The 25,787-nt window shown below is 40.3% G+C and overlaps 1 protein-coding gene across 3 annotated transcripts; it reads right to left on the reverse strand.

Annotated features, from left to right (window-relative positions):
* On the reverse strand, positions 1-25,708 carry LOC126375986 (serine/threonine-protein kinase Tao). Of its 3 annotated transcripts, none has more exons than XM_050023125.1 (21): positions 25,471-25,708; positions 25,048-25,128; positions 23,453-23,682; positions 22,911-23,028; positions 14,462-14,725; positions 13,993-14,115; positions 13,312-13,552; positions 12,732-12,868; positions 12,051-12,133; positions 9,796-10,061; positions 9,423-9,541; positions 8,997-9,167; positions 8,555-8,766; positions 8,006-8,156; positions 7,312-7,424; positions 6,815-6,941; positions 6,257-6,358; positions 5,790-5,924; positions 4,917-5,075; positions 4,465-4,583; positions 1-4,108 (listed from the first exon to the last, which is right to left on the reverse strand). In XM_050023125.1, exons 3-21 carry the CDS (start codon positions 23,674-23,676, stop codon positions 3,985-3,987), a joined length of 2,988 nt encoding a protein of 995 aa, XP_049879082.1. In that variant the 5' UTR covers positions 23,677-23,682; positions 25,048-25,128; positions 25,471-25,708; the 3' UTR covers positions 1-3,984. The 3 variants fall into 3 exon arrangements, with proteins under 3 accessions (XP_049879082.1, XP_049879081.1, XP_049879079.1); XM_050023124.1 differs by having other exon boundaries at positions 8,997-9,164; positions 9,796-10,100; XM_050023122.1 differs by having other exon boundaries at positions 9,796-10,100.
* Between the last annotated feature and the right edge of the window lie 79 nt (positions 25,709-25,787).

Genomic DNA, 25,787 nt, shown 5'->3' on the forward strand with positions numbered 1-25,787 from the left:
TATTTCCTTTCTATTTATTTTCAGTTTGATTTTTTCATTAATAAGATTATATTACAATATAATAATTAATGATAATAATTATTAAAACTACAAGTCGATTGTGTTATTTAAATATATAACAAAAAATAAAAAGAAAACAACAACGGCGCCGCCCGCGCGTCAACAACCGCAACGAGCCCCGCGCGCGCGCGCCTTGTCACACCTCTGTCAAAATATTGCTAACTACCTATCGGTGATAAACGACTATACAATGGTAAAATATAAAAATTATTTAGTTACAATACAATGTACATATAATACGTGATCGCTAACTACGAGTTTGGTACTTCTATATCGTAATAATAATTTGTCGGTAGTGACGTGTTGAGGGTGAAACTTCTAACTCTAGAACAGCTAAGAGGTGGGAGGTTGGGAATAAGAAAGAGACGCATCTACGCACTATTCCCTTGCTTTCATTCGATACTGGTAGGTCACTTCACTGCACTCCAAATTCGAATCGGAGACAAACATTTTACTAGATGCTGTTGAAAACACTGAACTCTTACAAGTTAGTACAGAACGTAGCCATACTCAGCAGTCTTGTGGTGCATACTTGGAAAACAATCTCACAATTTAACTTCTTTTTAAAGCACAAGAGTTCCACCTGCACGATTTCAAGCAGGGCTCTATGTAGCGAGCGATAACTACGCGCCTAACGTTTATATACCGACCATCAATTGCAGGCAAGCGAAGTTACAGCTACAATTCAATTCCTTAAGTGCTTCGGATCCAGATATTTTCTAAGATCTTTAGGAGTTCAACGGTGGCCTTAGATGTTCACTTAAAAATATATTTTCATATATCATAATTTCGATTCAACATTTGAATGGCGAAAACTGCATGGCTTGGCTAAGGTGCATTAGTTTATCAAATATGATATTTAAATAACAATTATTTATTAGGCACATTCATACTTCGTATATAATAGAGTAACACTAGTGACTAGAAATATTGTCCCGACCTGCCGATCGGTACATAAATCTAGTAATAATTTCAATGGCAATTAGTTGATAGAGACCACCGCTGTTCTCTTATATAAAGGGCTTGAGAAGGTAACGATATTAGTATAGATTCATTTAGATGGAAACAAGTTTCGCGAGCGCTAGATTGCACATTGGCCTAATGTATTTACAGAGACAAAATGACAAGTCGAGTCAGGCTGTGTCTAGAGATTATTGTCAATTACTTGGTCAGGTCAGGAGAAGTGTGGAGGCTACGACTTTTGAAGTAGCGACGTGCAATGCCAGCTACCGTTGAACGATACTACAAATAAGTCAGTCAACTGTCCACGACAGCGAGTTGCTATAACATGCCACCAACTAAATACAGAGGAAACTCGAGTCTGTTTATAAATAAGATATCGAGAGCTGGCATTGCACATCTAATAATTTTGAAATTAGCGATTTAATTTCGATAAATATTTAAACATCTATTTTGTATCGAATTTTGAAACCCTAAATAACTGTCAACAGACTCAAAATAATACGAATCACATCGTGTGATGCTTACGAGCAATGTGATATAGGAAGAGAATAATTAATAAAATAAAAAATTACTTTAAAAAATAGCATTAACTAAATTTGGATATTTATGACTAAAATCGGCGTTAAATTAAATATTTATGTAATCGTCTATACATACATGACTGGTAAGCTTAGTAGACAATACAATAGTGTATTAGGACACTAGATAAAGAAAATAGCACATAGTGGGCCCCGCGTGGGGCGCACGCACTCCCAATGTACACTATAACGCACTCGCACCTTACAAAAGTAACAAACTATGTATAATATAATTTTATATTATTGTTCTTTATGTACAAACACCGAGCCCCGCCCGCCGCCACTCGTAAGGCAAATTGTGTGCTCCTGCTCGCGATATATACTTTAATATTTACAAAACATAATTGGCAGTTTGTTATACAATATCCATACACAGCACTTGCATTTTTGTTACGATTTATTTAGTAAAGCATGTTACATATTAACATCTAAAACTTCTAACGTAAGCACAATTGTTGCATTGGTAACAAAATTGTAAATACATTTAGAAAATCAATTCTAGGCCAATAAACAAAACGATCAGTCGGCGCGCTAAGAAATAAACTTATTTATTATTTTCAAAATTGTCCCTAAAGTAAAAACTAATGATATGAATATTATAATTTGGACTATCTAATGTGTGTGATAGTGAGCTGCGAGCGGGGTGCGGGCGGGCTGCGGTCGCCGTCACTGCCGCCCGAGGCCGGCCACTAACTTGTAAGCGTACTCTTTGAGGATCAACATTCCTTGGTTACACTACAAAGTTTACCTTAAAATATCATTTCACCTGCTCGTGGTTTCGCCTTCCATCCTGAATAGGTGAAGAGTAACGAGAGAAAGATTGGCTAGAACCACTAGACGTATTACAGCTATATAATATGTTACAAGAGTAGATCAGAGTACTAGAGTTTAGTTTAGCATGCGCTCTACACTCTACAGGACCCTGCTCCGTCCGCTCTGCTGCGGCAACCTGCAACTTTACTCATGGACGGCCTAATAGTATTTTAGATTCCGATTCAACTTTAAATCTAATCATGGAAGATATAAATCCTTATGTCTAAGAGATCAAGACGTTAGTCAAAACAAAATATTAAGATAATTTTATAGCATGCAAAAGTGTTATTTTTGTGTGATTATTATTTGTTTTGTTTATGAGCAAAAAAGACGAAGCAGAGTCGTATTGTGAGTTAAAATTCCTAATAGAAAAGCGTATCATTCGCACATCACTGCACATTTAAATAACATGCTACCGGCACAGTCTCTCCAACAATTTCATACAATCATTTTTTTATTTTGCAGTGGCATGTTCCGGGCTATATGAACAGTTTGATTTCGTTCAGGCTCCATATCATGAGTGTCAGTGACATTGCGTTCTGAATGTGTCCGGGCTGTGTGCTACGAGCGTGACCAATGTACAAGGCGGTCCCGGAACTAGCCGCTGCGCTACATATAATTTAATTAATTATGGAGTGTAATAAACTTAATAGTGTAGATTAGGAAATGCCCTCCCGAGCCGCTGGCTGGGCTACCGATACTGCGCATTCTCACTTGGAAGACAACGTAAATAACTATGGGGTGTAGTTTTCATTTTGTAAATTAAGCGTGATTGTTATCACTTAAATATTATAATAGATATTGTATAATTTAATAAATATTTTAAACTACACTCCACGTAATAAAACAATTATAAAGTTGGCTAGTAGCCAGTCTAATGTTTACATAAAATTCGTGTGTACAGTAGTACAAGATGCGGGAGGGCTCACAGTCTCAGTACGATGACGATGGGGCGCGGAGGCAGGCCGCTGTTGCCAGGCGTACCCTACAACTAGTTATTACCAATTACGTGCTAGCTGAGTCTTCAACATTCCAAAATGTATCAATAATTTTCAAAAGCAATTCAAAGCGATCGCTTCTAGATTGAATACTCGTAACGTAGCAATTGTCTAACTATCACAGCGAAGCGTACTCAGTGGCCATCATTCCGATTCGCGACACTATCCCTCCCTATTCCTACACGCTGCTGAACAATTTCACTCAAGCCTCTACAACAATTACTTATGGCTCCAGCCTAAAGGCAACACAGGATAAGATAAAATAGCTCACTACCAATACAGTGAACGTACGTTTCAAAAACACCCATTTAATACTTTTTAAATTGACTTTCAGTAAAAACGAATTACCTAAAATGTGAAACATACTACGTCTCATGAGCATAAACCCTCAAGGACAAAAGTAGAAATGTTCAATATACAAAAATAGAGAGACCTCGATCACTCGATGTAAATAAAAGAAGAGAGCGTTTTATCTTACACCGTTCACCAGAGCAAAGGTGTCTGGCAACAGCGCGGCCTGGGTACAGCGGTGTGGCGTGTGTGTGTATGTATGGTGTGTGTGAGTGTGTGTGTTAGAGCGAGCCGGCGGGGAAGCTGGCCGAGGAGTTGGAGTGCGCGAGCGACAGCAGCGAGCCGGACAGGGACTGCTCCTCCGAGCCGTAGCCCTCTCGGCTGCCCTCCGCGATCGCCATCGCGCTGCAACAACAACATTCATGACAGGGACAGAGGACATTTTCGATTTCATCAGTTGTTGGTTCATATCAAATCCTTGTGGTTTAGTAGGCGAACTTACTCATAACAAATTTACTTCACCTAAGTTTCGCATCCACGATCGTCAGGATTTTCGCTTCGTATTCCTTCATCAGCACAACACGTAATTGCCGACGCTACGTGCGTACGCAAAGACATGGATTCTTGACCCGGTAAAATATTCAACGGGTAAATATTGTCTATGGTGAATTTATTTTTACGGGGTACTTGTCCATATCTAGTGCTAGTACAGTGTGAGCAGGGAGTAAGTAATACAAGATGACAGTATAGGTGTACCGTACCTGAACCCGAGCCTGGCACTCTCGTTGTCGAAGTGCTGCAGCTCCCGCTCGTGCCGCTCGTGCAGCATGCGCGTGCGCTCGGCGCGCTCCGCCACGAACTGCGCGCACTCCGACTCCATCTGCGACACCACACCACGGTTAGAGGGCCTTGTACTCTGAGATTTCTTAGAAATATGATAATAAATTTCGCTGCAGATTACAAGTATGTGCGTAAGTTGTTCATCTGTCTATGCATGACTTTTAAGTCGTAAGACTGAATGTTCTTTTAATCCAAACCCAATTGTTTAACTATTGTGTCTGGAAATCTCGCCTTTACGAGGTTAAATGTAAAATCAGTTGGAAATACCGTGGAGTTTTGTCCTGTAGTATGTATGTTTGTAGCTGATGGATGTAGCGGGTCTCCATAAGACACGTGTCATATGGAGCAGTTGGTGTGGTGGTGGTATACCCACCTTCTGTTCGAGCAGCGCGCGACGCACGGCGACGCGGTCCTCGAGCTCGCGACGCTCGCGGTTGCGCTGCGCCTCCGCCTGCATCTTGCTCTTGCTCTGGTACGCCGTCAGCATGTCCAGTTCGTGCTCCAGCTGCATCTTCAGCTGCTGGCACTCCATCTGCAAATTGTATACATAATGTTTATCTTTATGTATCATATACTGTAGCAATACTTCCACGAACCCACAGTGGAGCAGCGTGGTGGAGTATGCTCCATGCCCGCTCCGGTTGATTGGGGAGAGGCCTGTGCCCAGCTGTATATACTGTAGCAATATTAATTCCTTAGATTAAAATAGTTTTCTTTGGATGTTGACAAGTTTAGAAAGAGTAAGAGAATCATCGTCTATATAAACTAGGCGCTGTCGTTGTTCCTCGCGTTATCCCCCCCCCCACTTTGTTGTCGACGGCAGCGAATGATTATATTATGCGGATTAATAATAATAATACACTTTATTGCACATAAATTCACATTTACAGGATAAACTTATAAATGAGGATAGTTCACGCCCACACTCGCAGTCCCATTGCCGCATATGAACCATCAACTGGGATATTGAAGGGTAGCGCTGGAGCAAGACGAGCGTCCTGTTACAAACTCGCAATATTCACTATCCCGGAGGCCGACACTGAAGTCGTTTTTTACCAGACACTACACAATGACGTTATCGTACACGCGCATCTGTGTGTGTGTGACGTAAGACCGAGGGGGGTGAGGTAAACCTAACTCAAACATTGGTAGGAAGCGGAGAGTTGCCGTTCTATACGTGGTTTTTTTCCTTATTCTATGATTGAAAGCTGAATGTATGGATGGGGGTCAGTCGTATATATCTCACCATTTGGCTCTCGTCGAGCCGCACGGTCTGCTTCTGCAGCATCTCGCTGATGCTCTGGTCGTACTGCTCGCCGAGCAGCACCAGCTTGCGTCGCTTCTCATCCTTCAGCGTCTTTATCACCTCCTTCTGTTGCTCCTGAAATCATTATGAATGTAAGTAAGTATTACTACTTGGAAAGTATTGTAGGGAACTTATTGCGAAAATGCCAGTTTACAACATTTGCAAACTTCATCTTACGGTTTATCGTATGCATTTTAAAATGACTATCTCAAACCCCGTTACATAGATTATGAGCATAAGTTTGTATAATTGTATGTACACATTTATCGCCGGCTGCTACCTTGCAGTATAGGAAATTGTCCATTACAAAAATGCAGTGTTACAAATAGGAAGGGCTCCCTTAAGAATTTAGTTCAAATTCCGTACCTAATAGTCAAATATCATATTACATATTGTAGTTGAGTTACCTTAGCGGTCATCTGCAGTATCTGCGCTTTGAGCGCCTTGTACTGGCGTGTCTGGATCTTGCACGTTTCCCGGAACTGCTTGCGTATTTGCATCTCTTTTTGCTGGAACACAAAGTTACACTTATTAGGATTGTTATATTAGAAAATGCATCTGCGACGAGTCTATACAGCTGGTACATGGGCGAATCCAGAGGTGTCTGCGTAATGTGGGTCATCCCCCCCCTTCTGGACGACAGATTGGGTCATGGGTGGCCACTGCAAATTTTATCTAATTCTCTCCGGAGATAAGTTGTCTGCGACCTGGTGACCCCCTTGATATATAATTCATCACAACTATACTACGGGATTTATGCTCGGATACTAGATAATTGATATCACGTGATTTCCAGGATTTGTGCCCAGTTACTGACGATGGGTTCGCTCCCTATTACATGGGACTTAAACAAAGCTGGCGAGTAGGGGGTATACTAAAGACCTCTGCCTAATCCTTCGGGGTAGGTGTATGTTTTTGTGTACGGGATAAAAGTGTCTTCCTCGCAGTCTAGAATGAGTGTGTACCTTGAGGCTCTTGGGTTGTTGTTTGAGCTGCAGCGCGTGCTTCTTGCGCAGCTCGTGCTCGGCGCGCTGCATGTACTCGCGCTGGTTGGCCAGCTCCGTGGCGTGCTGGTTGGCCAGCTGCTCCTCCCTGCAAGCGCCGTACACTCGTTATTAACTCTTACTGTAGCGAGCGCACGTGGCCAATGCTACTTGGTCTGGACAATGCAGATCGATATTGATATTGAACATATCGATTGATGAAACATAATTATCCTTATAAGGCCGCGTGGCTTGGGTTATCGTGATAGGTATCTATTCATAAGTCCCTGACTGAAAAGCATCTTATGCCCGTTTCCGAGTTACCAATTTTCATCCAATTTGATACACCGTGTCAAGGTGACAGACAGTTACTTCCGCGTTTATAATATGAATGCGAATAAGGTGGAGAGATAAAGGGGAGGCCTTTTCCCAGCAATGAACCAAAGGAAAAAAATGGCTAGTAAGATGAGAAGTATCACCGTAGCGCGTGCACGCCCTTCTGCTGGCGGTACTCGAGCTCCTGCGTCTTCTCATGGTGCCGCAGCAACATGGCGTGCGCCTGCTCCAGTTGTTGTTGTCGCTTGTTCAGCTCCTATAACACAAAACACATGCTTTTTTTATTTACAAGTGTCAGTAATCTTCAGATTACCGGGTAATAATAATAATATTTATTGACAAAAATATTTAATGTCGGTAGAATGTCTTTCTTAAAGTAAGCATATAGTAGTAAATTTGACATAAATATAATTGAGTAGGTACCACAGCTAAGTAAGGAAATACTTGTATTTCAGTCTATGATGCCGCTCTTCTGGAGATGACACACGGAAACATAGCTAGCATACAATGTTATGTTGCCGAGTTCCGGGTGTCTAGAAACTACTGCAAATTGGGGTGGTTAAAGCTTGATACTTCCGCAAACTTTATAAGGTCAGACAACCGTGTCGCTGCGTTAGATAACCTATAGACACTGTTGCTGTCTAGAAATTACGTACACGGAGAATAACGGGATAACGACTAGACAATGAAGATAATACAATCCTAACCTATCTCAGCGGCAAGTTTGACTGTATTTGGGCAATCTACCAGATTTTTTTAATTGGGAATTTTCCCAAAATACCTCGTACATTACGCATCTGAGTATTGTATCAGCCAGGTGGATGTGTGTGGAGGTACCTCTCTGAGCAGTTCCTGCTCCTTGTGGTGCGCGGCCAGCATGCGGCGGCGCCGGAAGCGCCGCAGCTCCAGCTCCAAGTACTCGCGCTGCGAGCGCACCAGCCGCGCCTCCTCCGCCGCCTCGGCCTGCTTCAGGTTGTCTTTCTGAGACCTGCAATAAAAGTGGTCCATGGTTTTATTTATTTTTGACAAATTGACACATCTTATTAGAGAACGGGTAGACGGTCGCCGTGGTCTAGCAGTTAAGAGCATTTGGCTCGCGATTGGAGGTACGGAGTTCTAATACCAGTGAGTGACAAAAAGCATTTTGTAAGACGCTGTCCCATGTTTGAAATTGCTATGCTGAATTATTTGATGGGCTGAACGACGAGGTAATTCATACTTCGGAGACTTCGGTTTCAGCTACTAATTACTCAAGTAAGAACGTGGTTTTTAACACGGTAAGTAAGAGGTTTTGGCCAAATGACTCTGAAAGATGAGATAAGCCTCCAACCCTGACCTTAAGTACAACCCACATAACAAGAGCACATATATATCAAGTATACTGACTGCAGCGTGGCGTCCCGTTGTCGTTTAGGCGTGGCGTCGTCCATGCTGAGCTCCTTTTTCCAGCGTTCCTTGTTGGCCTTGTACTCGCGCTTGCGCTGCGTGTCGAACGCCTTGCGCTCCTGCTCCTGCCGCGCCGTGATGTCCTTTATCAGCTTCTTCTCCGCTGACGCGTTCTGCTTCTGTTTGCGCTCCAACTCTTGGGCGTGCTTCGTCTGGAAATATGTTGTTTGGTTATAAGTTTGTCGTCGACAGAGGATGTCAATGGTATAATAGTTTCGGTCGATAGTAAGCTCGACTCCAAGTTTAGAAGTCACTCATGATCATGGTTTACTCGTGAAATTTCCAGAACTTGACCAGTTGTTATATTTACATTATGAAAGCGTTAGATATATTAGTGGAGCTTCCGACGTGTGCTCGTAGTAAGTAATACTAAAGTTATTACCTGCAGCCGCTCCAAGTCGCGCGACAACTGTTGCAGCAGCGCGTCGTACTCGCGGTCGAGCTGCGCCTTGTGCGCGTCCACGTCGGCCTTGCAGCGCTCTTCTAGCTTCAACAGCGCGGCCTGGTGCTCGCGCCGCATGCGCTTGTAGCCCGACATCTGCTCGTGCATCTCCTGGCCGGAAAATGTCACTCTTAGTGTCACATACAAAATCAATTAAGTTATATAATGTCGGGTGCGCTCAATCGGTGTCAGATGGGTGATACCGAGCACTATTTTACTCAGCGGCTAGCGTGTTTTATCACGGTCGAGTGGTCAATTACATAGTTTTTATTGCATTGCACTGCCTAATGTCTTATCTTTTACAATGGGACTGTGTGTGGTCTTGGCAGAATTGTGAAGCAGTTGTACGGTGTTAGATATAAGTACCTGGTTGTGTTCCTTCTGCTGCTTGGTGACGATGCTGGTGGTGCGGATGGTGGCGAAATTGTTGGCGCCGTGCTCCGACACCGCCAGCGACATCGCCGCGGACACGCTGTTGCTGAGGCCTGCGACACCAATATACATATAACAGGAACGTCACAACAGGAGGCACAGTAGGAGCGAGCACAACAATTTGACATTATTTATCTGATTTATTTAGAGATATTTGTGCCGTCTTTTAGTGCAAGCTGTAATTACACGTAATTTTAAATACGAAGTTTACTTGGCTTTGTATTACAACATTAATTTATCAACATTTTATATAACGCATTACTTTTTCTTTAACTTGAAAAATATAGTAGAGAAACAGTATACATACATTCCCGATCCCTGTTGCTGAGCTGTCGCCGCTGCGTGTTCCTGTTATCGTCGCCGGTCTCGTGATGCCAGGCGGGCGGTGCGTTCACATACTCGCGGTACTCACTGGCCTGCCGCTCGCGCTCTCGCTGTGCCTCGCGTATAGCCTCGCGGTTCGCGTAGTCGTCTCCGAAGTCATCACATAATGAATCTCGGTTGGCGAAGTCACGCACCGCGTCTCTGTTCACGTAGTCGTCGTTCACCGCCGGCAGAGGGCTCTCGCTCTCTCTACGTACGAAACAGCAACATGAGTAAAGCCACTTGCGTCTGAAAGTAACGTGCGACTACCGCTAGTGCGTGCAAAGCGACTACATCTGTGTATATGGTTGTGATGTGTGGCTAGTACACATTATAATACATTATACTATACATAATGGATGCAATGTTGTAGGGTGTTTCGTTGTTAGGAAGTTATTTTTGATTTTATGATACCAAAAGTATTTAAATGAAACATAGGTATATTATGTTTCGTTTACACATCATTTTCATTATTTTTCAATAAATAAAGATTCAGTTTCCAAAAGCGATGATTGGGTATGCTAATAAAATTTTTATTTTATGAGCATTTAGATTATTTTGTGCATAACAAACAGACAACCAATCTCTGTAAAAAAGCTTGTCACACACTACGGCGCGTAACGACACTGTAGAATCGATATTGCACTTTATTTGAACAGCCATAACATCTCAATTTGAGGGAACGAATTTATGCTATCTACATAACTTAATGTATACGACATAAGTATTTACAACACAGATCTAAAAACTCCTTATCGAAGCTTTGATTTGATTTTTCAAATATTTTTATAGATTTTCATCTATGTACATAATGTATTGTCTATGATTTCAAGCGTGCAAATGCAAAACTGTGAAATAAACAAAGTACGGTGTTGACTCGAGTTAATTACGATGAAATGAATTAAATGAATATGCTATTTATTGACGATTTGACAATCATGAAACGTATTTTTTTCTTTTTGGACTGTTTGGCCTGATTTAACAGATTTAAAGATCAAAATAAACTTTTATCCTGTGACGTTATAAGGGTCGAAGTCGTCGTGTTCTTTTAATTTCGTAATCTTTTTTGAGTCGTAAATGACAAAATATAGTAGGTATAAAATCAAAATATCTTTAATGTTTTTTTTATGTCTATCCATCTTAGGGCTTCGGATCAAAAGTGGCCGTAAATCGTCTTTGATTATTTATCTGCCCATCCCATTACGGAGTTTATGTATGTATGTAGCATTACATTAGCGTACCCAATTCCTTTTAAACGAAACACCCTAGAGTTTATAGCAGAGAGAACCATTTATATGGTGACTACTTTATCATGTACCTACCAATGGTGACACAAAGTGAAACACAAAGGTAGTAAATGCCATAGAAATGGTATCATCTGATACAAACACTTGAATACAAATACACTTTCGACATATATAATACTTCGGGAACAAAAACGAAGAACATGCATAACGTGATAGTTATTTCACAACGTTTATCTACTGATATCTACAGCATTGACAAGCATAACATTCTATCTACCACAGAAGCTCAGTTTCAATATTTACATGCTGATATATCCCCCCTACCTGATAACATCTAACAAAGGATTTAATTCCAGTCCAAGAGATTCAGATAACCAATTAATTAGACAAGTTTAAATTACATGTCATTTATCAAGTAAACCCAATATTCCAAATCTAATATAGAATGATTTCTCTCTTGATTAGATGCTTCTCTTTCTTATAAACATTGCAAGTTCTATACAGGGTGTTAGTAACATCGTAACGAAAATTTTGAGGGATGATTTAGACCATGATTCTGAGTTGATATCAAGTGGAATTTTCCGTCCATATCAACTCAGAACCATGGTCTGAATTATCCCCCTAACACCCTGTATATGTTGGGTTTATTTATTCGTGAGTTTGAGATAAACCCGAATTATTGACATCAACTCTGCTTATGTTTGAATATTTCTATCTTTTACAGGCAAATTGTCTTTTAGAGATTGGAATTACGGAAGTTGTGTCTTTTTATACTGAAGCCGTGCAATGTTGCACATGTATTACATTGCGATATATGAGACAGTACAAATTACTTGGTTTATTTACAGAGACTAGAGCAAATATTAGGGCCTTATGCTACGACTGCATAATTTTCTATTTACACAATCAGAATTGATGTTAGCTGCCTTCACCATAAATAAATAGTACGTACCGCGGCTGGTGCGGCGAGTGCTGGTGGTTGAGATGCGCGTACTGCGGCGCCGGCGCCGGCTGGCCGTGGTGGTTCGCATTCATCTGGAACAATACACAATAATATAACATAAGCTCACGACTATATCCCATAGGTACATCCATCGCAAGATGAACTGAGTACCCTCACCTCACCGAGCTTTCTGTTAGACCAACGTGATAGGTAATGAGCCGTATCGCCGTCTATAATACGACTTTTACAGTGCAGCTGGATCGACATCCAACTTAAGATAAACAACTCACTGGTGCAAGTCTGAGAAGTAACCCGAACCACAGGACCACAATGACCTCAATAATGTTCCAAGTTTATATTGCAAATAAAAAAAAATGGTTGCCTACCAGTGTTTCCGGAAACCGTATCGATTCTTTTAGTATTTTGTATCTCTTTTATCTTAGAAGAGCTCGGCTCGAGCCTAGTGTTGCTTAATTTTATTCGAACAACGAAGTTTGAACAGATTTTGGGAGCGATCATTCGCCTATGACTTTCAACATGATGGACAATAGGACCGACAAACTGGTAACCTGTCACTGTACGGTAAGCGTGGCTGTTGGTCGTATTTGGCGATTTGTGACATAGGAATTACAGGAGTGACACGTGTCCGTTTGTCTTCTAAAAGAAACACCATAGATTAACAGAACGCACCACTCTCGGCCGCCGCCGCAGACTGCCGGAGGAGGAGCTCTGGCTGGAGGCGCCGGCCGCGCTGTGCTCCGACGTCGCCGAGTTGGACTTGGAGCTGTCGCCGCCTGATCTCTCCTCGGCTGTCTCCTCACTATCACCTGGGGTAACATAGTTTATGAATTATACTCAACGAAGATAGGCTACACGAACCATCTTCGGGCGCATCAGCGTCGTGACGACTAGGAGTCGAAGTGGTCGCTATGGTTGAAATCCGGCGGAGATCATCATCATTATTATACACAATTTTGAATACATGCTAATAAGTTGCGTAATAGCATAGGTACCCTATGAGGATGAGAACTTATGTTGGAGAAGGTCAAGTCAAAGAATTTATCAGCAAGTGAAACAGGCTCTAAAACGAAAACAATTTAACAAAATACGTATGGAACGATTGATGAATGTGGATGAAGCAAGAGATGTAGAGATGATGTATGTCAGGACCTAAGTAAATGGAATTTCATAGTCTGCTTACCCCGGTGGGAAATTGAATTGGGTCTATGTATGTATGGCATAATAAACTCTCGGTTTCTAGAATACATACCGATTGCGCTTTCATTATCGCCGTCGACCATCAGTATCTTCTTCATCTTCCTGTAGTTGAGGTTATCCAGGTCCCGGACGGCGGCCTTGGTGCGTTGTATCAAGTCCACCAGCACGTTGGGCGATCGCGGCCGCGTGATGAACGGGTGAGACAGCAGCTTGGTCGACGACGGCCGGTCCGATGGGTTCTTTTGCAGACACGCTTCCACGAAGTATCTAAATGTGTCTGTCCATTCTGGCGCCTGGATGAGGACAAGTTTATGTAATGCTTCTAATTCATTATATTACGAAGTCTTAGTAGTTTACTGAATGTATAGACGTTTAAATAAAGACTCATCACTAATTTAAGGGCCACTCGGTCGGCTCTTGTCGGTGTAGCATTCTCCACGCTACTTTTTAGGTACAAATAGGGCAGTGGTTTCCCTCTAAATATTTCTAAGTCTCAGACGCCAATGGAGGCGTCGAGACTAACTGAACATCGTCAGAGCGGGGTTGGTAAAGTCATCTACTTTACATAAGAAAAGTTTTGATAAATGACTGTTGTAAGGACAAAGGAGAGACACTATGAAAGTCAGAAGAGATGATAATATGTAGAAAATACGCCAGTGTGACGTTCAAACCACCAACATCATGGAGTTTTCAGTTCTATATTATAAATAATTGATACAAAAAGTATATTTACTTGTAGTGTCGGCGAGTCATTCTGCGCGATGTGGTAGAGCGCGGACATGGCGTTCATGTTGAAGTATGGCGGCTTGCGCTCCGCCAGCTCGATACACGTGATGCCCAGCGACCACACGTCCACCTGTAACACAAATACTTGTAGAAAAAACAACTAATCAGCTTGCTATCCAACCCCCTTTACAGAAGATCGCCACTCGAACAGGTTATATGCTAAAACTTCATACATTATCTTATTAGTTGAGTATGCTCCATACCTCCTCCGGTTGATACTGGAGGCCTGTGCCCAGCAGTGGGATGAATATAGGCTATTTGTGTTATGTAACTGCAGAATATTTAAGAAGACCATTAGACTCCTTTTCACACTTATATTGGAATTGAATGGACACTTTAAATGTAATTATTTTCACTACATTAAGTCTTCATAATTAGCGTATTTGATAATGACTAGATTCCAACTGCACACTAACCTTGCCGTCATACTGGCCCTCGTCCATGGCGAGTATGACCTCGGGCGCCATCCAGTAGGGCGTGCCGACGAAGCTGTTGGCGGGACACTTGATGCTGGCGCTGCCGAAGTCCGCCAGTTTGACGGTCCCGTTCTCAGTCAGCAGGATGTTCCCGGCCTTGATGTCGCGATGAATGCGCCCGAGGCTGTGCAGGTACGATAGCCCACAGACCACGCCCTCGCATATCGCTGCTATCTCCTCCTCGCGCAGTGGACGCTTGTGGACCTGGTGGTGAACAATGGGAGGCTCAGTCACCCTTTACTAGAGGTATTAACAACCTAAAAACTTAAAATCTATCATGCGTTTGAACTAGATACTAGCAAAAATCTGTTATGGAGGTTCAGGCGGTGTGAAAAAGAATGGTTGTATAGAAATCTTCACCAGCTTGTTGAGGCGCTTCTGAGACTAAATTATTATTTTTTAACCTAACCTAACAAATATTTAAGGATAAAAATATTTTTTATTTCACATAAAATTACGATATAATTTTAATCGCACTACAGTATGACATTAAGGCCCCTATATACCTGAAATGACTATTTTTGAATCACTACTGCTCCTAAATTAGCCGGCTAAAATTCCACAAAAATATATAATAATAATAATAAATAATAAAATCGTTTATTTCGGACAAAGTCCATAGAATGTTAGTATACAAACGACTTATAAACTAGTGTTAGTAGGACATTATTCGGGCGATCATGAATACAAATTATAGGGTGTGAAGCTCCATCCACCTTTTTAGAAAGGGGGAGTCCCACCTATCACATAACGTCTTCAGGATACCGCTGGGGCTGGCTCGAGTCCGCGTGAGAAGCGACGCACAACGTTTCCGCATGATCGCCGCAAAACCATCTGTGTGGGCCTCAGCGAACATACCAGAGGCGCTGCAATATCGCGGCAACCTCAACAATATCCTGAAAGCGTTATTATACTGGACGCGCAGATCGCTGTATGCCCGACGCGTGTAATCCACCCACAGACTGCACGTGTAAAAGGACTGGCAATATGCTCTGAAGAGCGTTACCTTAACCTCTTCCGTACACCGTGCAAATCTGCGGGCAAGCATATTACATCGGACAGCCAGCGACCTGCGTTCTCTTTCTATATCCGTACAATCACTGAGGTCCTCTCGAACCCAGTGTCCCAAATATTTGAAGCTCGTGACCTTGGACAACGCGGTATCTCTGAGCATGACTTGTGGTACCTGCGTGTATGTTTTTAACCCCGCCTTAAATATTAAAAACTCGCTCTTTTTTGCGTTGTACATTAGGCCATGCGCTTCTACATACGACTGGCAAATGGCCAGCAGCCTCCTGAGAGCCCCTATCGATGGACTCAACAGCACCATATCATCAGCGTAGCTTATATTATTGACGCAGACTCCGTCCACATGACAGCCAATGCCGGTGCCGCTGAGCTCATCGATCAGCTTATTGATATACAGGTTAAAAAGACGGGGGGACGTTAACCCTCCCTGTCTCACCCCGCATTCCAACCCGTACTCCTCTGAGCAAGCTCCTCCCCACCTAACTGTGTTACTCTGGTTGCTGTACCAATATTTTAACAGACCTGTTACCTCATATGGGACAGTGGTGTCTCCCATTAACTTTGCCCATAACACGTCATACGATACTAGATCGAAGGCTTTAGAGAGATCTAGAAAACAAGCAACCACGGGGGTTTTTCTGGCTGTATAGTACTGTACAGTCTGCTTGAGACAAAAGATAGCATTCTCTGTAGAAAGGCCTGAGCGAAACCCAAACTGCGCATCATTAAGAGAAATATGCTTATCCAGATGTCTATCAAGCAGACCATCCAGCACTTTGGCGACAACAGAAGCCAGCGATATTGGTCTATAGTTAGCCAAATCAGAAGGGTCCCCCGTTTTGTTCTTAATGATCGGGACTACTACTGTACGCATTAACATTTCAGGTAGATATGAATGACTGAGACAAAGTGTAAAAAACATGGAAAGTACTCTGGGGAGATGAAATATATGTTACGCTTTGATATCTTCCCTACACTTGAAAAGTGGCATATTAAATACTATACTAAAAAAATAATTAAATAAAGCTGTTTTCAACTTTCATTTCCCTGCTTCTCCCAAACTACAAACGATTCATTTATGGCTATTATTAGACCATAATAGTAATTAATTTATCTTGAATTGGTACCTACACTGGGGATTTGCACAAGGTTTAGAGAGTAAACAAGCGGAGTAGTCTTATTTTTTTAAATTGTAACATGGTATTGTTCATTGCAGACACTTGTTGACAATACAGTAACAAAAAAAATTTTTATTTTTTATATATTTTTATTCGTCATATACGAACGTAATGAATTATCAAAGATTTTGTTAAGCTAAATATTACAATTATTATTGATTCTACTTTAGTTAGCTAATCGCCTGAATTAAGTTAATCCGACTTTTATAATTGATTTCCTTATAGTGTAAACTGCGCTGCAAATTATGTCGCGCACAAATACTATATATACATTTCTACGGTTTGAACAATAAAATTACCTCGTTAGACACGAGTTGGTGTGTGTGACTGGAGATAGACAATCCGACGGTGTTACGTTGGAAGATGTATTAGGCATACCCATATGCATCGCGCTGTAAGAACTTTAGCGCGTTTCAAGTGCCGATAAGCACTATCTACGAGTGTGTTTCTGTGTAGACTATTTGGTTAGTCACATCACTACCTCCTCTGGCCGGAGGTCAATTCATCTCATGACTCAAGTGCCACTACAGGGATGTTGTGTTGCTATACTCCCATTGAGTCCTATTGAAACAGGAAGAGCTACGCACAGTAAGGATGTGCTTCTGGCTACGATGAGTCGGGATGTGGAGTTGGTCCTTATCCGCGATGAGTCGAGATATGGAGCTGGTGATTGGCGTGAGGCGAGAAGGCGACCCATCGGGTGGAGTGCGTTGCTGGACAGCGTGGTATGGCAGTGTACTCGTATGCTATGCTGCTGTTTGAATGAAGTATGGTGCAGGCATCTAGAGCACCTGGTGATGAATCATGACGCTCCTATGTCCTGACGCATGGAATGGCAAGTCCAGAAAATGTGTGCAGCTAGCTGCTTGTGGACATGTTGTTGCCCCGATGATTAAAAGCTGATGATGATCTCCTGAGTATTGGTGCTGATGGCATGCTGGATACTGCTGGTGTGAAGGTGTTGACTCCCATAAGGTGGCTCATGTAACGACTACTCACTTACATCAGTAAGTGGTAACCGGAACCAACGGCTTAGCGTGCCTCCCGAGGTGAGACGTGATCAGCCTGTAATGACCTAACCAAACTAGGGATCACAAAGTGTTTTTTTGTGATATGTCCCCACCGGGATTCGAACCCCGGAACTCCGGATCGTGAGTCCAACGCTCAACCACTGGACCACAAAAGCCGTTACCTATAGTGAAATGAGATTGAAAACTATATGTTGTAAAATAATGTAATCCGAAAACAGGAAGTAAATAAAGAAACCTACTCAGTAGTGGTGTGATAATACATATTTGATATTCATTTGCACCGTACGCGTGTCACGGCACGGCGCGAGTGTATTAACATGAGAGAGGTGATGGGAGCCCGTCACTTGACACCGTATGCAATTTTTGTATTACATTTCCATACTAATTAGACAGATACATCCTCAAAGAAAGATTTGGCTTCGTAAATGTATTAAGATTACTCGACTAAGATTTACCTGTCATATAATTTATAAAAAAATAATTCGCATTTCTATTCAGAATAAAATTTGCGTTAAATAATATTAAGACGAATCTATCGGTGTCATATATCTGTGCCGCCATTCACGGCTAAACAGTGAAAACGAATTTGGTCAAAGCTGTATCAATTATCATATAACAAGCCATCAGAATGTAAAACAGGCGGAGGTTATTCACCGGAATTCGTAAACGATAGAGACATTATATCAAACGCACCCCAAATCTTTAGTGATAGTTCGAGTATGCTGGACATAGATAAGGAAGAACTGATCCACTTTTCACTGATTAGGTAAATACGAGCAATAACATAATATTACGACGTTACAATACAACCAGATGACTCAAAAATAGTCGTCATTTGCATTAGGTTCGCGCGGGACAAAAGAAACATCTAGAGCGGTTAGCCGATCATCCGAATCCCCTCGCATCAGAGCTTATAGACCTCGCAAATGTGGTGAAACGACTGAAGAGAAGCCATGTCGTATAAAGTGGGAGGCTGTGACATTGGTTGTGGCTCCTGACACGTCATCTATCCACTTAACGAAACTGCTTATAGTCTAGAGGACTGATTGTAGTTTAAACCAAGAAAAAAAAAAAAAAAAAAGAAATCAAAGATAAGTATGACTTCATATTTTTGTGTGAATTTGAATTTTTCAAATTAGGCGCAAATTAGTCATTGTTAAACGGACACTGCATGTTGTGAATATCGGCCTAGCGCCAATTAATCACTGAATTCTAGTCATAATCAATCTTGGCTAATTTGTGGTGTTAGATCCAATTGCAAATATGATTATAAATTATATAACAGCTGTTTCATTTCCTGTTATTGGCTAGCTTAAATTAATAACCATTCTATTTTGGAAGTTGCACAGGTAATTTATCTTTTTTATAAAATTCTATACATAATATCGTCACTGGAAAGGCAAAATTACGTAAGCGCCAAAAGGCCATTTCGAGAAAAAGCCGTTTAAAGTTTCATTTTTTCGTTTTTTTATCATAACTTTTTACCCAATTATCCAATTTAGATGATGTCAAAGTAAGGTTACATTGTTTTTTAATTTTCTATGTCCAGCAATACATATTATAACAGTTGGATTGCTATTTTAGGATATAGTGGCGCTTACGTAAAAATGACTTCAGTTTACAGTAAAGCAAATTTACTTAACCGCCATCTGGTTAAAATATTATTTGGAAGCAAAATTACTTACAGCTCTTACGACAATGCATACGAGAACGACAATATTTCTTTAAATATAATAATACTGTAATGTTAGCGGAGTAAAAGTTACTGTAACGACTTTTACACATCTGCTTTCATTATGTGAAAATTGCCTAAAAAGTGATCGATTGATTATGTCAGTTCACCAAAGATTCTTTAAAGTAAGTTCTTGTAATATCTTACATGGGTAAAAAGACGTAAGAGACAAATAATTATTCTTAATACCTCCTTAAATTACTTATTACTTCAATTGATTTATAAAAATAGCTATTAAAATACTGAAGTGCCAGAAATAAAGTTTCATAAAATATAAATAATAGCGTACAACCCGTTATCTGTTTGTAAAAGTTTCTTTTTAACACTTTCAAAGACAGAACGTATACGGACGTTCCGATTCCAAGGTGTCATACTACCTATTATGAACCACCAATGACCCATGGTCTCTATCCGTGAAAGGGTTAAACGGTTTTATTTAGCTAAACCCGTACGGTATATATTTGTATCAAAATTAGAAATTGCAATTTAAGTACCTTCCTGTTGTCAGATTGATCTGAAATTTGGTACGCACCTTTAATTCCGATGTCAATACAATAAAATAAAATCAATAACATTGTAAAACTAAGATGGCAGCCGATACAAAATGGGGATTACATATTTTTCCAAACCCCCTCAATATGGGTATCAAATGAAATAGCTACACAAGTAGAATACTGTGATTATGTCAAAATTTGTTCCAAAATAGCGGACTAGGTACATATTTTTCCACAACCCCCTCAATATGGGTATCAAATGATAGGACTACACTAGTAGAATATTGTCATTATGTCAAAATTTCAAATCCAAGATGGACGATATTACAAAATGACTGAAAGAAGGATGTTGCCCTTAATTTTGTCAGTGGCATCCACCGTCCATAATATGCAGGGCAGCACAGTGGATCGCTGGGCAATGATACCGCCGACGAACTGGCAAGGAGAGGATCAGACACCAGGGTATATGGACCCGAACCAATCCTGCCGATACCTTTCAGTCAGTTACGCTCGTGGGTACGGGACCATACCCAGCAACTACACAACGACAGATGGGCACAGCTGCCCACATGCAGACAGTCGAAGGATATCATGCTTATCATGCAGGAATGGGGTCGCTCCGCGAAGCCTGTGAAATCCCCAGGAGGCTTCTGAGCTTCTGGAAGGAGATAAGTTGGCTTACGTAGTCAACAGTTACACGCATAATGGGCCACCTTAGAGTCTAAATGCGGAAAACAGAGCCCACTAACATAACATAACATATGCAGAGCAGCACAGTCGACCATGCAGTAGTATATTTGGGCTCAAAATTGTTTGAATTAGGACAAGCATACGTGGCTCTAAGTCGAGTCAAGTCTCTGGAAGGGTCAAGTCTTTTTAATTCCTCAATAATTTCTAATTCCTCAATAATTTCTAATTCCTCAATAATTCCCCTTATTGTTTTTCAAAGTATTTACCACGAAGTTTAAAACACTTTTCCATTCGCTCGAACCAGGTATTATTTAACATTTATTCCACTCCAAAGTAGAGGTGTTCAAAATGGCTGACTTGAAAGCGTTGGCCGCTTCTTCACCGCACTGGAATCTTTGACCGCGAAGAGTTTCTTTTTTAATTTAAGGAAATGTAAAGAAATCATTGGAGCTTAGGTCAGGACTGTATGGAGGATGGTCAAGAATTTCTACGTTTTCCTGCTTCAAATAATCGTTTGACGAGCGGTGTGTGAGCTTGCGTTGTCATGGTGCAGCATCCTGCACCCCTGGGCATCATCATGCGTCGCTTTGGGTTAGATTTTCGAAGTTCGGCGATGACTTGTGGTAAACAAATTGTGGTATACCAATCCGCATTAACCGTCCTACGATCTTCAAGTGCAATTGTCGCAACATGACCGATTTAGCCACCTTTTTCTTTGAAGTGCTTCGAGAGCGAACATCTTTAGTCGGCTTTGACTCGTTTTGGAAGACCCAAACTGTGGATTGTTGTTTGGAATCATGATAATAGCATAAATCCAAGATTCGTCACCACTGATGATGTCGTGCACGTGATTTGACTCTCCTCGGTTGAACCTCTGAAGAGTTTTCTTACACCATCTGACGCGGGCTACCTTATGATCGTCAGAAAATGCGGGATGCAACGGCAAACTAGTTTTCTCACACCAAGAGCCTCATGCAATATCGTTTAAATGGTTGTCCCTGAAATGCCTAATAACGCCTCTATTCTCGGTATGTCACAGTCATGACGATTTTTGAGGATTAGTTGTCTCACAGCAACGATATTATCTTCAGTGAAGGCGCTCGAATTCTAAATACCAGCGTTCGATGGTCCGCAGACATGGCACTTCATCGTGGAATAGAGATTTTAACTCTTTGAAACACTGAAGTCGCGGTAGGCCTCTTCGAAAGTTATAGAAAATTTTTCTTTGTAAGATTCATTTTTTTTTTCATTGTTTTGATATTCGAAATTCCAACAAATTTGAATTTTGAGTTCTCAATTCAAAATTGGCGCTAAATATGCAAACGACAGAACTTAAAAAGTATAACAAAATCGCTTTTTCTGTCCCTATATCCCTATGTACGCTTAAATCTTTAAAATTGCGCAACGGATTTTGATGCAATTTTCTTTAATAGATAGAGTGATTCAAGAGGAAAGTTTATAGGTATGTATAATAACATCCAATAAATAGTGTAGAAATACTGTTATTTTTGAGGATTTTAATGTGATGTCGTAAATAATTTCATTTTTCCTCAGCATTGCACCCGAGCGAAGCCGGGCAGGTCGCTAATAAATTATAAAATCAATTCTAAAATAGTTTTACTTTTAGATCTATTGTTAAAAAATAACTTCCTGGGAAACTTACTGCTAGCCCACAAACTTGCTTAATAACAGCATAAAAATGCGAAGGCAAATTTACGTACACGCCTTACTTATTCTAAATACTGTAAGTCAAAATTACTTATTCGCCATTCACTGCATAAACATGCTAAGACATTTTTTCTTATACGCCTTACTTATTTTAAAAGCTGTAAATAAAAATGACTTATACATAGTCTATTTTTTATTTTCAGTAGTCCAAAATTACTAATAAAATGATACTTTTCAAACTATAGAATGCCAAATTTACTTAAAGTTAATATGTAGTTATTATATAGGAACACAATATTACTTATACACCAGTCACGAAAAAAACACCAAAATCTTGTTGTTTAAGAAACTGGAATTGAAAAAAGTCAACTATTTTTAAATTTACGTAAGCGCCAAAAAAGTGCTCGTATCGCAATGCTACCCAGACAGATCGACGCAGAATGAAACGCTGATTCCGAATATATAAAAAACCCAAAATACCTATTTTGGCGCTTACGTAATTTTGCCTTTCCAGTGACGATATGAAAAACTAACAAAAATTACAAGGATATAGAATAATGAAGTTACCTCAATGATGTCAGATGCAGAACCAACACAGTACTCCATAACCAGCCATGCTGTGTGCTCCCGCTTGTAGCACCCCTTGTATTCTATGGTATTTGGGTGCTCCAGCTGTTTCAAAAACCTGCACAGAAAATTGCAATTACAATACATATTGCCTGATTCCAAGTTTCAGATAGACCAATCAGAAAACATAAAGTATTCCAATATAATAGGGTAGTTTCCAACTAGTCAAATCAGTTACTTTTTACTAAACATCAAAACACAAAATTACTGTGGAATGTGTACGAAAAAGCAACTTGTGACGTACTAGAAAAACGTAACAAAATATCACACTTATTATTACATTTTTCATTATCAAAATTCATAAGTTAAATGAAAAAAAGAAAACGTTTTTGTTACCTTCAGATCTGTCCTTATTTAGTAATCAGAATTTCTTAATCTATTTCTTAAGCCTCATCTCTATAGTGTAGTGATATTGATATTAAAAAATACATATAGTATTATATGTGATTCCCTATATCATATCATGGTATCAAGTAACTTACTTGATCTCTTTCAAAATGTCCTGCCACTTCTCCTCACTCTGCTTCCCCAGATAGGACATCTTCTTGATTGCCACAATCTCTTTGGTGAGATTGCAGCGTGCATAGTACACCGCCCCGAAGGACCCATGACCGATCTCGCGGAGGTCCTCAAAGATCTTCTCAGGATCATGTTTGTTGAACAATTCAGCTATGTCCGGGTCCTTCAGACTGCCGGGGCGCGGCATTCTTGTCTGAAACAAGAATTACAACTTATAGTCTCACTTTCTATCTCACTGTAGATATAATGTAAGAGGCAATGAAACTTTTTATCATGTCAGTGATCCTCACATTTCTATCTCTGTTAGTATATTGCTCTTGACAAGTCTAAATGTATCTTTATATTCCAGTCAGTAAAGAGATCCACATCATTTTCTTGTTTTCTATTTAGTACTTGTCCTACCATTACAAATAACACATGGACATTGGATGTCTTATAATGAAATATTCATAAATTGACTTTTGTTTGCACAATATTGATGTTTAGAATAAAACATTTTCTTGACATAAAAAAATAAATGTAGTTAATCCAGTGGGAATATTCAGCAACAACAACTACTTATTTTACAAATATTTTATTTTCCTTTAGTCTTAGTCTTTAGTCCTTTAGTCTTCAGATTAACAGACAAACATATTAATGATGATTTATTTCATTTTTTGCAGTAATTTTAAATTGGTGCCCATCATTTGACAATTGTTGTTAAGGAAATCCCATATTTTTAAAAGAAAGAAAGAAACATTTATTACTTTACATTTTTTCCCTGTAAACTTCATATTTATATGGTGAAAGAAACTTAACATATTTTTATAAATAAAAAAATATAAAAAAAAATAGGGATATGACATTATTCAGTGAAAGGATATAAGTGGTAGTATACTGCTAGGTACTATTCCTATTGATAATGAGGGAGGGACAGTGTGCCCGGTAGTGGAATACACTATTTGTGCTTTATGGAATTATTTGCTATATTTACATAGGACTTTTTATCAAGTAAAAAGGTTGAAAACTTCAAAATACATTGGCAATGTTAGCATTGTTCACAAACAATACCACAGCACATTTGCCAGTGACCTTGTGATGCATGATAATTATATTCTGTAATTGATCATAATACCTGATCAGACATCATGTGCTCTCAAACAATAACCAATGTTTTCCTGCTTTTAATTGGCATCATCTATGACTATTACTGAAAGGATTCATTAGTTCCAGTCTTTGTAGTATCTAATGGGCTTAAGCTCTACTTGCTATTATGGAAGCCTTACAATTAAAAATCTGCTAAAGAAATGAGTAGAAAGATTATTAGGCATCTAACACTATTACTTGAAAAATATAGTGACATTTGCAATTACTGCAATAGGCAGTGTATTATAATCATAGAAGAAGTTATTAACCTATCAATGATTATGCCTGGCTATATGTGCATGAAACTTTTAACATACTGGTATCAAATAATGATATGATTGACTACTTTTCAGAATGAAAGAATCGACCTCATTCTAAGTCCCATTGATAGGTCAAGTTTGAGTATATAGAGAAATAGTGTAAGTGAACATACTGCTAGCGCCAGCTGTAAGCCGGCGGCGTCCGTCAGTTAAATAGAGCGCTCCTGCCCCGGGCCATCCTCCGCGCCCGATATCTGCAACAGTCGGAAATAGCGATAACAGCCACGCCGCAACCACTCACACCCCTCCGCGGTCAGCTCTGCACCAAACTTTGCTGCTGTCCGCAATAACCCCCCACATCTCCAATCATTAACCCGAGTCAGCGGTGTAATCTAATTAATGCGAACACCAGGACAGCAAGTCGTAACCCATCACAGGGCATCCCATCCACCTGAGCCCAGAGTAATGACGCGGCCTTGTATCACGTATCACAGCTATTAGCCACCCTTTTCACATTCACTGTCACTGATATTTATCACTCACAACCCTTACACGAGGACGCTAATCGAAAATATTGCGAAATACTTGGCACTTACAATACAAAATTTCGCCTCAAAATGGCGTTGGGGTATCGTGCGCAATGATAGTTTTTTGTTTCATAAGGCACACCTATTATGGTTTTCCATTACTTTCAAGAGTCACTTTATAACCATTAGATCACTTTTAATGCATCTTACGTTTGTAAGGAAAGCGTTTTGTTAAAATTATAGTGAAAATTATTTACAACTTTCCCATACACTGGATGAGACAACTTCAACTTTCAGAAATAAAAGCGCCCTCTGTCTTCCTCTAGCATAAATATTTTTTTTATTTCATTGCCAGTTAAAAAAACATTGAATTGAAAAAAAATATG

Source organism: Pectinophora gossypiella, chromosome 20 (assembly GCF_024362695.1).
Source record: "Pectinophora gossypiella chromosome 20, ilPecGoss1.1, whole genome shotgun sequence".
NCBI classification, from domain to species: domain Eukaryota; kingdom Metazoa; phylum Arthropoda; class Insecta; order Lepidoptera; family Gelechiidae; genus Pectinophora; species Pectinophora gossypiella.

What these genes read in the sequence shown, in the direction of transcription:
- LOC126375986 (XM_050023122.1), bottom strand. Translation starts at nt 23,676, where the DNA reads ATGCCGCGCCCCGGCAGTCTGAAGGACCCGGACATAGCTGAATTGTTC. An exon ending in TGCGGCGGCGGCCGAGAGTG is followed by an intron (nt 12,134 to 12,731) that starts GTGCGTTCTGTT and finishes GTATTGTTCCAG; the next exon opens with ATGAATGCGAACCACCACGG. An exon ending in AGCAGAAGGAACACAACCAG is followed by an intron (nt 9,168 to 9,422) that starts GTACTTATATCT and finishes TTTTCCGGCCAG; the next exon opens with GAGATGCACGAGCAGATGTC.